Here is a 13,745-nt window from a genome sequence, read left to right as displayed (position 1 = left end):
TCCTTCCTTCCTTCCTTCCTTCCTTCCTTCCTTCCTTCCTTCCTTCCCCTCCCTGCAAGACTGGGACAAGAAGTCCCAGCTAATTACTCCTCTGCTGAGTCATAGGCGCTTTAGTCTTTTTATTAACCACTCAGATAATTGGGGAGTAATTTTTACACAATGTTGAGATAGGAGATGCCTCAATAGCCATGACAATACTAGAAGCTATTAGCGTTTAGCTCACTGCAGGTTCAGCAATTAACAGTGGAATATACAGATACACCTTATTACAATGTGAATGAAGGTCACGTCTACATCTGAATATTTTACTTGCATGTATGTCATGGTTGTGTACCATGTACATGCCTGGTTCCCAAGGAGATCAGAGAAGGGTGTTGAAATCCCTGGATTATAGAAAGTTTTGAGGTGCTATGTGGGTGCTAGGAACTTGGGTCTTCTGCAAGAGCAACTGCCGAACCATACATTTCTAGTCCCAAATCATTTTTGGTTTTTCAAGACAGGGCTTTTCTGTGTAGCTTTGGCTGTCCTGGACTCGCTTTGTAGACCAGGCTAGCCTCGAACTCAGAGATCGCCTGCCTCTGCTTCCTGAGTGCTGGGATTAAAGGCATGAACTACCACTGCCCGGCTAATTTTTTTCTTTAAAGAAATAAAATTGCCTTTTAGCTTTAATGTAGTGAGTTTTCTTCTTGATAATTTCCTTATTTTAGCCCATAATTGACTGCCCAGAAATTTTCTTTATTTTAAGAAAGGATTTGTGTGTGTGTGTGTGTATGTATGTATGTATGTATGTATGTATGTATGTATGTGTGTATAGCCCTGGCTGTCCTGGAACTCACTCTGTAGACCAGACTGGCCTACCTGAGATTAAAGGTATACACTACCACAGTCAGGCTTAGAATTTTTTTTTTTTATTTTTTATTTTTTGTGGTTAGCTGACCTTAAAATTCCCAAATATTGGGATCACAAGCTTGTGCCATCAGGCCTCGATAAAGAAACAGACAAATTAAATCCAACAGTTATGAAATAATAAATTATGGAATACTTAAAATTGAGAAACATGTTTAAAACATGGTAACCACTGGTCTCCTCATCTCAAAGTAGCACATGTGGCCTAACATGAAGGAGGAGCCCTTCATCATGGTGAGCCTTGCCTGCTTTTGTTCCTGCATCCCCGAAGACCATTACTAATAGAACAAAACCAACCAAGAAACAAACTGTTATTAGTATAGTAGAAGCCTTGACTATATGACGGCTTCTTTCCTTCCCCCAGCTTTAATAACCACACTCTGAAGAGTAGTTATCATTCATTCCTTTGCAGGTTTTTATTTGGTTACTGAAAGGTCAGTTCTTGATCAATTACAATGCAGGTCTTTGTTTCTTTGCTGGCCATGAATTCACAGAGATCCACCTGCCTCTGCTTCCCTGAGTGCTGGGGCCACAGGCGTGTGCCATCCTGCCTGCCTTTTTTTAACTTAACATTAGACTGGGTATGGTGGCACTTGCCTTTAGTTCCTGGCCATCTAGGGCTACATAGTGAGACTGGTCTCAGAAATTCCCCCAACAGCCCCTAGGAAATCAAGTGTGGCAAGTTTAAAATACTGCTTAAACTGCCTTTGTTTTACCACTAGGTGGCAGAAGTGACAATTTTATTTCTTAAAGATTTAGGTAACAGTTTAAAAATAAAATAAGGCCAGGCATAGTAGCTCATGCCTTTGTTCCTAGCCCTTGGGAGACAGAGGCAGGCAGATCGTTGTGTGTTTGAGGTCAGCCTGGTTTACATCTCAAGTTGCAGGGCAGCTAGACTACTCAGTGACTCAGTCTCAAAAGAAAATGCTGGGTATGGTAGCACAGCTATAAAACCCAGTAATCAGGAGCTAGAGGCAGGAATTCAGAGTCAGCCTCAACTACGAAATGAGTTCCACGCAAGCCTTGAGATACATGAGCTCCTGCCTCAAACATAATTTTAAAAACCAGACAGCTCAGTAGGGCAAGGCACTTGCTGCCTGACTTGTCCACTTGAGTTAAATCCCAGGAACTCAAGTAACGGAAGGAGAGAGCTGATTCCTGTCAATTGTCTTCTGACCTCCACATGAGCAGCAGCATGAGTGTCATTGTAAATAAGCACATGTGAAAAAGGTTTTTAGTGGGTCAAGGTGGCACATGCCTTTTATCCTGGCACCTGGGAGGCAAAGGCAGATGATTGAGTTCTAGGACAGCCTGGTCTACAGAGCGAATTCCAGGATAGCCAGGACTACACAGTGAAACCCTGTCTCAAAAAAATACAAAAAAAACCCAAAACCAAACAAAAAATTTTTTTCAAGTTAAACGAATTGCTGCCTATGAAATGTTTGTATATTTATATATATGATTAAGCATGTAACTTAAATTATTAAGTTTGGTTAACTTTTTCTTAATTTTTCAGTGCTAATGAAGACACAAGACATTTTAAGGTATTTTATTTTATTGTTTACTTTGTAAGAGGATGCTGTAGATATAAAATTTCTGAATAGATTAGCAACAAGATTATCTTCAATTAATGTATAAATATTTGACAAGTAAGTTATTGAAATTCAACAGTAATGCTACATTAGTTTCTCAGGGTAAGAGATATTAAATAGGGATTTATTACTTATTCAAACCAGTTAAGTAAGGAAATAAGTAATCTATAAAATCAAACATTGTATTCAGTGGTAATTTATTTTATATTTGGAGAGAGGTCTCATGTAGCCCGTGCTGGCCTTGAACTTGTTATATAGCCAAGGATGACTTTGAACTCCTGAACCTCCAGCCTCTACTTTCCAAGTGCTAGGATTATAAACATATACCGCTAGGCCTGACTTTAATGTGATGATTTGAAAAAATTATAAGAGCCAGGTGTGGTATAAGTTTGTCTTCCTACCGCTTTGAAAGCTGCAGCAAGAGGATCCAAAATTCAAGGCCAGCCTGGGCTATTGTAGTAAGACCTGTCTCAAAAAATAAATAAAAATCCAAAGTGTCTTTTGTGTAGTTGGTCCTTAGAGTTTAACGTGAAATTTAAACTTTTATATTTAACATTTTTGGCTGAAGTTAACCTTCCTTAACTTGTCACTTCAAGCATTCACTGAGATTTGAGGTAAGAATAAACTACTTTGTATCATACTTTGTCAGTTGCTGAGACATATAACAAGCTACACCTACAAAAATAAAATCTCTGTGATGTATCTCTGTGATATAGACTCTTAATTTTATTAAGAAAAGGTCAGGGTTGTTTTATTTGTTTGTGGTTCCTGTTTCTAGAGTTTTAGGGAAGCCATGGCTGAAGGAGTCCACAACACACAGGGCTCAGCTGTCCCTTCCATTGTGACATTTTAAACCCGTAGCTGGAGGAGTCCACAACACACAGGGCTCAGCTGTTCCTTCCATTGTGACATTTAAAGAAATGAGTCCTTGGGGCTAGGGAGATAGTTCCAGCTGGTACAGTACTCACTTGTCTACCATGCATGAAGCCCTGGGTTCATAAACAGTGTTGAGAGATACATATCAAGTTCAAAGCAACCCTGGATTACATGAGACCCTGTCTGGGAAAAAAAAAAAAGTATTGATGAAAAGCGTTAAAAGGAGGTTTAGTCAATGTTGCCACATTAGGAAGAGGAACAGATAAAGAGGTTCTGTGACTCCCAACTGTTGTCAGGTCACTGGCTTTTTGTGGTGGTTGTTTTGTGTTTTTGAAATGGGTGTTTATTCTGTAGACTAACCTGGAACTCCTGTATCCCTGTCTGGTCTTGAATCCATGGCGGTGTGCTTGTTTTAGTCTCTGAGTGCCAGGATTATATGTATGAGTCACCCTGCGTGGCAACTTTAGGTTTAAATACAAGAAGAATTTGGCCAGGAGGCAACAAGTCTATACAGTTTAGTTTTGGTCAAATTGTGGTCTGATGCATCTTATCTTACTTAGACCTGTCTCTTCAAGGTGGTTCAGAGAAGTACTTATTGTTTTAGGAGACATTGTAGTTCTCTTGAGATGATTGTTTCTGGCTAAAGATGTTTTCACAGTGGGGTGATCTGTCTGAGGTGATTCTAGTACCTAGAAACTAAGGTGACTGACCTTTTCCTGGAGACCTTCAAATGTTTTTGGGGAATCTGGAACATACTGCTCTTGCAGAGTTTCTAAAGTTTGGTTCACAGCATCCACATTGAGTGGCTCACAACTGCCTATAGCTCAAGCCACCTTGTGTCTAGATTTCTTCTCATTTTAAATTTTAAAAAGAAAAAAAAATCTCCCTTCACAATCTTTATTATTTATTTGTTTATTTGCTTATTTATTTATTTGAGATAGGCTGATAGCTTAGGCTGTTGTTAGCTACAGTTTTTCTGCCTTAGCTTCCAGAGCACTGGGAGTACAGGTATGAACTACTATGCCTTGCTTCTTTTTTAGTTCTTCCTCTCTCTCTCTCTCTCTGTCTCTCCTTCCTTCTCTTTTTTCTTTCCCTTTCTGTTTTTTCTTTCTCTTTTCTCTTTTTCTTTCTCTCTCTCTCTTTCTTTCTCTCTATTTCTTTTTCTCTCTTTCTTTGTCTTTCTCCTTCTGTCTCTTGGCTTTTAACCCCCTGCCTCAGGCTTTCAAGTAGGTGGAACTCCAGGCATGTACTACCTTGATCGAGGTTAACACTCAAGAGTTTATGTCACTTTCTCCTAAGTAGTTGAAACTACAAGCAGTCATTCAATACCTGTTTTGTCATGCATATGTATATATGTTTGCAATAGGATGCCAACTATATACTTCAGGCTGATCATTTACAATCCTTCTGCCTCCACCTCTCAAGTGGTAGTTTTTCAGGCATGTACCATTCCACTGGACTTTTTCTTTTATGGACTTTTATTTTTTTATTTTTATTTTTTAAGTAAACTAACAAGTCTGTCTATTAAAAATTTTGTTGGCGTATATTTAAAAGATTTGAAGAATTTCTATTTTTTTCTTTGGATTACAAATTGACTCAAATTCTTAGCAGTTTTTCTTTTAAGAGCCCACTGAATCATCTTTGCTCTAAAATTTGCTTTAAAGTTTATATATTTTGTATACATTTACATAATCTAAAAAGTCTTTATCTATTTTTGTAGCCATTGGAAAAGAAGTTTGTGCGTGTTTCAGGAGAGGCAACTATTGGGCATGTAGAAAAATTTCTTAGAAGAAAAATGGGTCTTGATCCAGCTTGTCAGGTACAGTACATGTATGTAAAAGGAAAGGTGAGGTTGCAAGACTACCTTTGACATATTAAGAAAGAATTGTCTCTAGAATTAGGTAGTGGTTTTTTATGATGTTGTGGATATTGTGACTGTTAATGGATTGTTGATGCCTTGTGAGTTCCACACAGTCACATCTGGTTCTCCAGAGGAATAAAACTGATAGAATGAATATACATACACACATATAACATATATTATATATATATATATATATATATGAGATTTATAAGAATGATTTACAGGCTGTGGTCCAGCTAGTCCAACAATGGCTGTCTTCTGATGCAAAGGTCAAGAATCTGGTAGTTGGTCAGTCCGTGAGGCTAAGACAACTGGTCTTCGGTCTGTGTACTAACCACAGTGAAGTAAACCTCAGCAGCAGGATAGGTAAATTTGCCAGTGAGACAGGCTCTCACCAGAAGCTGAGGCCCAGGCTTAGGATTGGTTTCTGACCGCAAATGAGCTAATTAAGAATCTTCACATGTATGCCCAATTGCTTGGGTTTTAGTTGATCCTAGATATAGTCAGATTGACAGCCAAGATTAGCCATTATATGCTCCATTTCTTATTGCGATTGATGGCCATTTCTGGATTCAGAAAAACTGGAAATATGGGAAATACTAAGAGATTTCAAGACCTCAATTCCAGCTCTTTTGCAGTTGGTAATAAAACTAGAGATTACTTAGTTTCCACTTTCCATCAGAAAACATCCTTGGAAGTGTAACATGGAAATTCAAATACCTAGAAAATTGAAATACTTCATATAGACCCTATTAGCTTTTGAAATATTGAAAAATGCCTCCTACTTATGTAGTACTTTTGTGTTGTAAGTTAGAAAACATCAAACCTTGCATGTAACTAAAAATTAAAACATACCCAAAATTCTAGTTATCTGTCAACTGAAAATGTACCTTTATATAGCTTTGCTTTCTCATTCATCAGACTTAACTATCATGCATTGCTCAGTAACTGTTGATTATGATCCTTAAAAATGTGAGTTTAGGACAGAGAGGTGGCTTCTCAGTAAAGACTTTTTTGGCAAGTCTGGTCACTTGAATTTAATCCATGGAACCAACATAATGGTAGAAGGAGAAACCTTACTCTACAGAATAGTCCTTTGACCTCCACAATCACTGTGGGCACACAGGTTCATAAACACAAATCTTGTACACATACGGTAATCCTTTTAATTTTTCCAGCTTTTAATTCTGTAGGTAAATATTTCCTACTGTTAGTACATACCTTGTAATATTCATGACATCATTTTCTTCAAAATATTGAAATAATGGTAAAGATTATCAAGTATGTAGACCCATGTACCTTGTGACTTTGTTTAAGCTTTCCAAATTCTAGAGATGGCCAGGCAATGGTGGCGCACACCTTTAATCCCAGCACTCAGGAGAGGCAGGGGATCTCTGAGTTCAAGAGCCAGCCTGGTCTACAGAGTTCCAGGACAGCCAAGGATACACAGAGAAACCCTGTGTCAAAAAACAAACAAACAAACAAACAAACAAACAAACAAACAAAAACAAAAATTCTAGAGATGGTAAATAATAAGCAGTTAATTTGTTTCTTTGTGCAATACTGGCTTTCATACTTGCTAGAATGCTGGGAATTAAACACAGGCACTCTGGCCAGGCAATAGTAACGCACCTTTTTAATCCCAGCACTTGGAAGGCAGAGACAGGTGGATCTCTTGAGTTCCAAGACAGCCTGGTCTACACAGAAACCCTGTCTTGAAAAACCAAAACCAACCAAACAAACAAAAACCAAGATATTCTGCAAGAGCAGCAACTTCTCTTAGCCACTGAGTCATCTCTCTAACCCTCTAAATTTTTATATTAAGACATGATCTTGCAAACTTGCCCAAACTAACTTTCAATTCTTGATCCTCTTACTTAAGCCCTCTCATTGGGGACCATTGTCATGCTGCCATGCTTGCCTCAAAAACTTTTCTTGAGAATGTTTTATCAAAAGAGTTTGACAAACACCAGGACCTGGATTCCTATCTTGAGTAAAAGCCAGGACAGGGACACAGATAGGTAGATTCCCTGAGCTCACTGGCCATCAAGCTTAATCAATTATTGAGCTCCACGTCCAGTGAAAATAAGTTAGAAAATGATAGAAAACATCTGCCAACTTCTGGGCTCCATTCTTAAGTGTGCACACAAAGCAAACACTCTAATTTTTAAAAAGTCTACTGTAAAATAGTTAAAAGCAATCTTGGAAGTAATCATGCTACTTCCCCCTTTCATGTCCTTTGAAACAGGAAAGGGGTCTGATAACCCATTGTTTTTCCATAGGTAGATATCATCTGCGGTGATCACTTACTGGAACGGTACCAAACTCTCCGGGAAATCCGGCGTGCAATAGGTGATGCAGCAATGCAGGTCGGTCTTGGACTTTGTCAGGCCTAGGCTAGACAGATAACAATATTTAATGAATTATGAAAATTCTGTGCTGGTGGAGCTGAAGAAATGACTCCGAGATTAAGGGTACTGCATGCTCTCACAGAGGTTCTAGGTTTGCTGTAGAGTTTGAGGACCTTGGGCTACATCTTTAGACTCTGTGTCAAGCAAAACCAAGGATTCATAAACAAAAATCTTGGGATTAAGTGACAATCTGATTTATTATTCAAGATTGCTGTCGGAAGAGCTGAACTTTCTTTATAACACGCCATGTTTGCTGGGTGTGGTGGCATACACATACCATCACTTGGGAGGTGGAAGCAAGAGGATCAGGACTTTAATGCCATCCTTGGCTATATAAGCTAGTTTGAGGCTGAGCTATTTGAGACACTGTCTCAAAAACAATAACAAACCAGACCCGCACTCAGGTCTTCAATAAAGTCTCAGGGGACCTGGCCAGTTCTCCTAAAATGCTTTAATCCATTTGTGGGAGTAGAAACCCTTGATCTAATTACCTTCCATTAAGCCCCATGTCTTCAACACTCTACACTAGGAATTAAGCTTTCAGCATTTGAACCTGTAAAGGACAAACCCTGGCTAAACTGACATATACTTAAAAGTTAAAGATTATGACAGAGATATGAATAGAAAACATAAATTTCAGTGATGCATACATATACATATTTATACAAACTATAAATATAGACATTTAGATTACACTTAAATTACAAGCAATTATTTTATAAAATATGTTCTTATATATGCACTGAAGTAATTTTGAGATCTCGAGACAGCTTGGAAGCTACATTTTGAGTTTTATATGTGCATATCAATTTATTGTTCTGCATTTCATTTCTGAACGATAACAGTGAATTGCAGAAGTATCATTTGTATGCATATAAATTTGGTAGTGGGATCTTTGTATTTGTATTATATGGACATTCACTTTGATCATGCTAATTAGTTTAGAGCAGATGGTTCATGGACCAAACATGACATGGCATTATGTTTTATTTGACCTACTCTCTATTTTAAATGTTTAAATTCCTGCAGTTAGGCATCTGCCTTTTGGTTTACCTTTTTCTTTGTCATTCTCATTTGCCTGATATGCTTTCATTTATGTCACTTTCCTGGTCTTCGTGAGCATTTAAATTTTTAAATCCTTTTGTAGGATCCTGACATCTTTACTGGAGTAGACAAAACAGAAGCTAGATTGCAATGGGTTGAGTAGTGGATGAGAAATGAAGAAATAAAGCTATGGTTATTGTTTTGGTGTTTTTGAGATGGATTCTCTCTATGTGGCCTTGGCTGTCCTGGAACTAACTATGTATACCAGGCTGGCCTCAGACTCCCAGAGAACCACCAGCCTGTACTTCATGAATGCCTTAATTAACTTTTCTATGATGCGATAAAACATCATGGCCAAATTAAACATACAAAAGAAAGTTTAATTGGGCTTATGGTTTCAGAGCATTAGTCTGTGATGGTGGAGCAAAGATTACAGTGGCAGTAGACTAAAGTCACATGTTGGACAGGAGGGAAGAGGTAGCGAACACACTGGGAATGGCATGAGTCTTTTGAAACCTCAGAGCCCTCCCCACGTTGACACCTCCTCCAACAAGGTCGAATCTCCTAATCCTTCCCAAACAGTTTAACCAACTGGGACCAAATATGAATCTTTGGAAACCATTCCCGTTCAAACTACCACATATGGGAAATCTTAGCAAAGAACGAAAATATGAGAGCAAGATTGGACTGTGAAGCTTGTATGCCAGTTACCTTTTCTGTGTTGCTTAAAATGGGTCCTTGGTACAGTTTCCATGAGGTCCTTTTAGCCAGTTTTCTAGTAATTAGAAAGTAGTAGTGCAAGTAGAAGTGCCTTGTAAGGGTGGATTACTTACTTGGTGCATCCTTAGTGAGAGCACAATAGTAAGACCTGACACCAAGATGGCTCACACCTGAAACTAGTTCTTGGAAAGGTGAGTCAGTATCTGAATTCAGGCTAACCTGGATCACATGCTTAGATCCTCAAACCTTGTCTCAAAACAAAATGAGTCCTGTTGGTGCACACCTTTAACCCCAGCACTTACAAAGGAGAGGCAGGAACTCTTGAGTTCCAGGTCAGCCAGGGCTACATAGTGAAACGCTGTCTCAAGGAAGAAGAAGAGAGCAAGAGACTCGACTAGAAGTGATAGTACTTGCCTGCAGTCTAAGCACTTGGGAGGGAGAGACAGGAAGATAAAAAGTTCAAGGTTATCCTCTCAACATAGAGGGTTCCAGGCCTGCCTAAGCTGCCTTTTGGAGGTTTAAGGGGTTTTGTTTAGAAGTGATGAAGACCACACCTGTAATGTATGCTCTTTTCTGTCATGTAGGCAAATAGTGTTCATATGCATGAGTAAATAAATCTTTAAAAAATAGTAAGCTGTATATGTACATTAAACATTTTTATTTCTCTGTCTCTGCCTCTCTGTGCCCCACTTCCGAGACAGGGTTTCTCTGTAGCTCTGGCTGTCTTTTTAAAGATTTATTTATTTATTATTTATACAGCATTCTGCTTACATGTGTACCTTCATGCCAGAAGAGGGCACTAGATCTCATCATAGATGGTTATGAGCCACCATGTGGTTGCTGGGAATTGAACTCAGGACGTTTGTGAGAACAGCCAGTGCTCTTAACCTCTGAGCCATCTCTCCAACCCCCTCTGGTTGTCTTTGAAAACTGTGTAGACCAGGCTGACCTTGAACTCAGAGATCTGCCTGTCTGCCAGGATCAAAGGCATGCACCACCACTCCCATCCCAGCATTTTATTTCTTGATCCTTTCTGTTACGATTTTGAGTTCTTTTTACATAGACCCAGTATTTAGTAAGTCTGTTAAATAGTCTATGGACAAGGAAAGGTCTTTTCTCAGTTGTTGTTGGTCATAAATGCATGCCCCTGGCTAACTATGTTATATGAGAGTCACAAATTGGCTTCTAAGAGTCATCACATTGACCTGTTGGGATGGGTCACTTATAGCTGAGCTGCAGGACGCTGAAGCAAAAGAGTTGTTTCAGCCCAGAAATTCTTGACCAAGCTGGGCAACACAGTGAGACCATCTCAAAAAAGGACCATGAGTCTGGAGATGTGACTCAGCAACTAGTAGCATGTACTGCTCTTGTAGAGAGTTGGTTCATAGCACCCATGTTAGGCAGCTCATAACTGTCCTGCAGCTCCAGCTCCCAGGCTTTGATACACCTTCTCTTCCAAGTGTTAAAGAAAAAGAAGAGGAGAGGCATGGTGGTACAGGCCCACAAGACCAGCCATATTGCAACACTGTCTCAAAAAAGAGAAAGAAAGGTGGGCGAGGGGGAACTCAGGTTGGGATAAAAAGAAAGGAAAAAAAAAGTACATTGATAAGTTTTTTTAATGTCAAGTAAATAAGTTATATTTATATTATACTCTGTTTTTTAACATTAAATAATTTCTCATTACTGTTAGATTATGAAAAATCAGCCAGTCTTGGTTTGATCATATATTATAGTTTTCAAAGAACTACAAAATAACTCCCTTCTCTTCTTTTCAGGATGGTTTGCTTGTTCTTCATTATGGTCTTGTGGTTTCTCCTTTGAAAATAACTTGAAGATTCAAGGGTATATGAGAAAGAAACACAGTGAAGAGGCTTCTGCAGGTCTACATCGCACCAAAGATTCTCACAAAGCATGTAGCCGCCACTACTTCATGCTGTTACAAGCTGGCTCTGTCTTCAGCTCCAGAACCCTAGCATTGTGTGTACAACTTGAAACAATAGAATGTATCTGCTACACTAGAGACTATGTAAAAAACAAAACACTCAAAACTCAGGGGAAAAAACTGAAAACACTGAATTTTAAAATTCCTTGTGATTCCAAATACGAGGATGTTGCTGGTTGCTTCCCATCTTTGAGGTAGGTTAGACTTTTGGCAGCTAGGAATCTGTCCTCCCCGCTGCATGGGTTGGGCAGGTGTCCTTGCAGAACAGCCTTGCTTTAAATTCAAAGCCAGTCTGTTGGACCGCAGGGCACGCTCAGCACCAAAACTACTGGGCACAATAGGTTCCTGTCCTGTTCTGAACTAACCACTACTAAAGCAGTGTCACCCAGCTCTGCGACTGCAGGCACTGTCTTCTGTTAGATATGGCTCTTCTTAACATCCCTTACAGATGGGACAGGTGTCACAAGGTACTCATTGTGGCTGTTGATAATGGCACTGCTTCTAACAGTAGCAAAAAAAAGAAAAAAAATTCAGGTGAATTACCAGAAGTTTACAGAGTCCTTATTGTTTTTCTCAGTCACTTAGCATAACTGATTCCATGTTTTAATGTTTGTTTTCTTGTCACTGGGATAAAGAATCAGTCTTTGAGAACCTTGCTTTCACAAAGACTTAGTTTTAAACATTATTTTGCCTAAAATTAGCATCTTACTGCTTTCTAAAAAATATTTTGTAGACTCTTATTTTACTGCAAAATTTCCAAATCTGTACAGAAATTGACAAAATTGGACATTGGCAACTGTTTTTGTAAAGAATTTGTGAATTGTGCATAAATCTCTTCTGACATTTAATAAAAAATTATTTTAGCCAATTTTGAAGTGTGTTGACATATTTTTTTCTTTATTTTCTCATTCTGTGTGCACATGCCATAGTGTTATGGAAGGAGAGCAAGGGAGTCTTCTCCTTCCACCATGTGGGGTCCTGGGGTTCAAAGGTAGTCAGGCTTGGTGGCAAGTACCTTTACCCACTGAGCCATGGCTGGATTTTTGAAAACAGCTGAAAAGGCAGGGTGTCTGAATAAACTTCCGTAAATAGTCATTTAATCAGCACCTTTGCATTCACTGATGCTGTGCTGTGCTGAGCTGATGTTACTGATGATAGACAACTGTAGAGTCCATTGCCACTTCAATTTTTCTTTCACTGATTACTCAAGTGATGCCAGCATCCACTTAGGGATTTCCACAGCCATCTTCAGGTTCAGGGAGCTTTTATTCATAGTCATCAAAGCCAGAGGATGCACATTAAAGTCAGCAAGGGCAATAGGCATATTTCTTGGAGCTGAGGAAAACCACATAGAAGTTTCTGGTTGTCCTATTTCAATTGTCACGCAGGGACAGTGTTTAATTCTCAGATATTAGTGTAATAATGTTTTGATAACAAGGTCACTGAAGTATTCAGTTTTTGTTGGGAGTAGGCACGTAGAGTATTTGTGATTTAGGTGATTCGATTATTCATGCCCCAGAACTTGTCCACAGTAAGTTACATTGTTACCATAAACTATGATGTGACTCCAAATCACAGATGTACACATGTAATCAAAGCCTGAGGAAGTAAACCTTCATTGTATAATGTCACATGCCAGAAATCTTGATTTGTGGGCCAGAGAGAGATGGTTCAATGGGTAATGTCGCCTGCTGCCAAGCCTGATTGATAACTTGAGTTTAATCCCTGGAGCCCACATGGTAGAGAGAACCACCTCCGACAAATAGTCCCGACCTCCGTGTGTTTGCTATGGCACACTCATTCACATATACATACAATAAATAAGAAAATAAAAGAAATTCTGGTTTGGGTATAGAGGTTACATCCAAAGTCTCTCAGGTGCTTTCCTCAGGAACTGCCCACTTAACCACTTTTTTATATTTTAAGACTGGGTTTCTCAACTGGAACTTACAGATTTGGACAGCCTAGCTGGCCAGCAAACCCCAGAGATCCTCATTCCTCTGCCTACCAAGCACTCAACTGCAAGGACATACCACCACATCTAGGTTTTTATGTGGGAGCTAGGGACAGAACTCAGATTCTAATGCTTGCCTAGCAAGCACTTTGTTGACTCATTTCCCAAACCCCTGTGATCTGGATTGTAAAACAGCTAGAATTCAAGGCAGGTGGTAGATTTTATAATCCCAGCACTCAGGTGGCAGAGACAGGAGCTCTGAATTTGAGGCTAGCTTGACATACATAATTCCAGAACAGCCAGGACTACATAGACCTCATTTCAACAAAACAAGACAAAATGACACAAACCGCCAAAAGTATTTGTGTGTGTAATGTCTCAGTGTGTATGTATGTGAACTTAACTTGTGTATACAGGTAGAAGCCAGGAGAGAGTG

General features: G+C 39.2%; 1 protein-coding gene across 3 annotated transcripts in view; it reads left to right on the top strand.

The window, feature by feature from the left end:
• Window positions 1–12,223, top strand: part of Pcgf6 (polycomb group ring finger 6) — an 18,159-nt gene extending 5,936 nt beyond the window's left edge. The window contains exons 7-10 of one of the 3 annotated variants that reach the window (XM_055591668.1): window positions 2,423–2,450; window positions 5,095–5,193; window positions 7,525–7,607; window positions 11,189–12,223. In XM_055591668.1, coding sequence (XP_055447643.1) covers window positions 2,423–2,450; window positions 5,095–5,193; window positions 7,525–7,590 — 193 coding nt within the window. In that variant the 3' untranslated portion in view covers window positions 7,591–7,607; window positions 11,189–12,223. Of the gene's footprint in view, window positions 1–2,422; window positions 2,451–5,094; window positions 5,194–7,520; window positions 7,608–11,188 lie in introns of all 3 variants that reach the window. The other 2 variants (XM_055591667.1, XM_055591669.1) reach the window with 2 other exon arrangements.
• Window positions 12,224–13,745: the final 1,522 nt, after the last annotated feature.

The sequence above is a fragment of the Psammomys obesus genome, unplaced genomic scaffold (genome assembly GCF_907164565.1).
Source record: "Psammomys obesus unplaced genomic scaffold, mPsaObe1.curated_primary_1811, whole genome shotgun sequence".
NCBI classification, from domain to species: Eukaryota; Metazoa; Chordata; class Mammalia; order Rodentia; family Muridae; genus Psammomys; species Psammomys obesus.
This window is presented reverse-complemented; position numbering and strand designations above follow the sequence as displayed.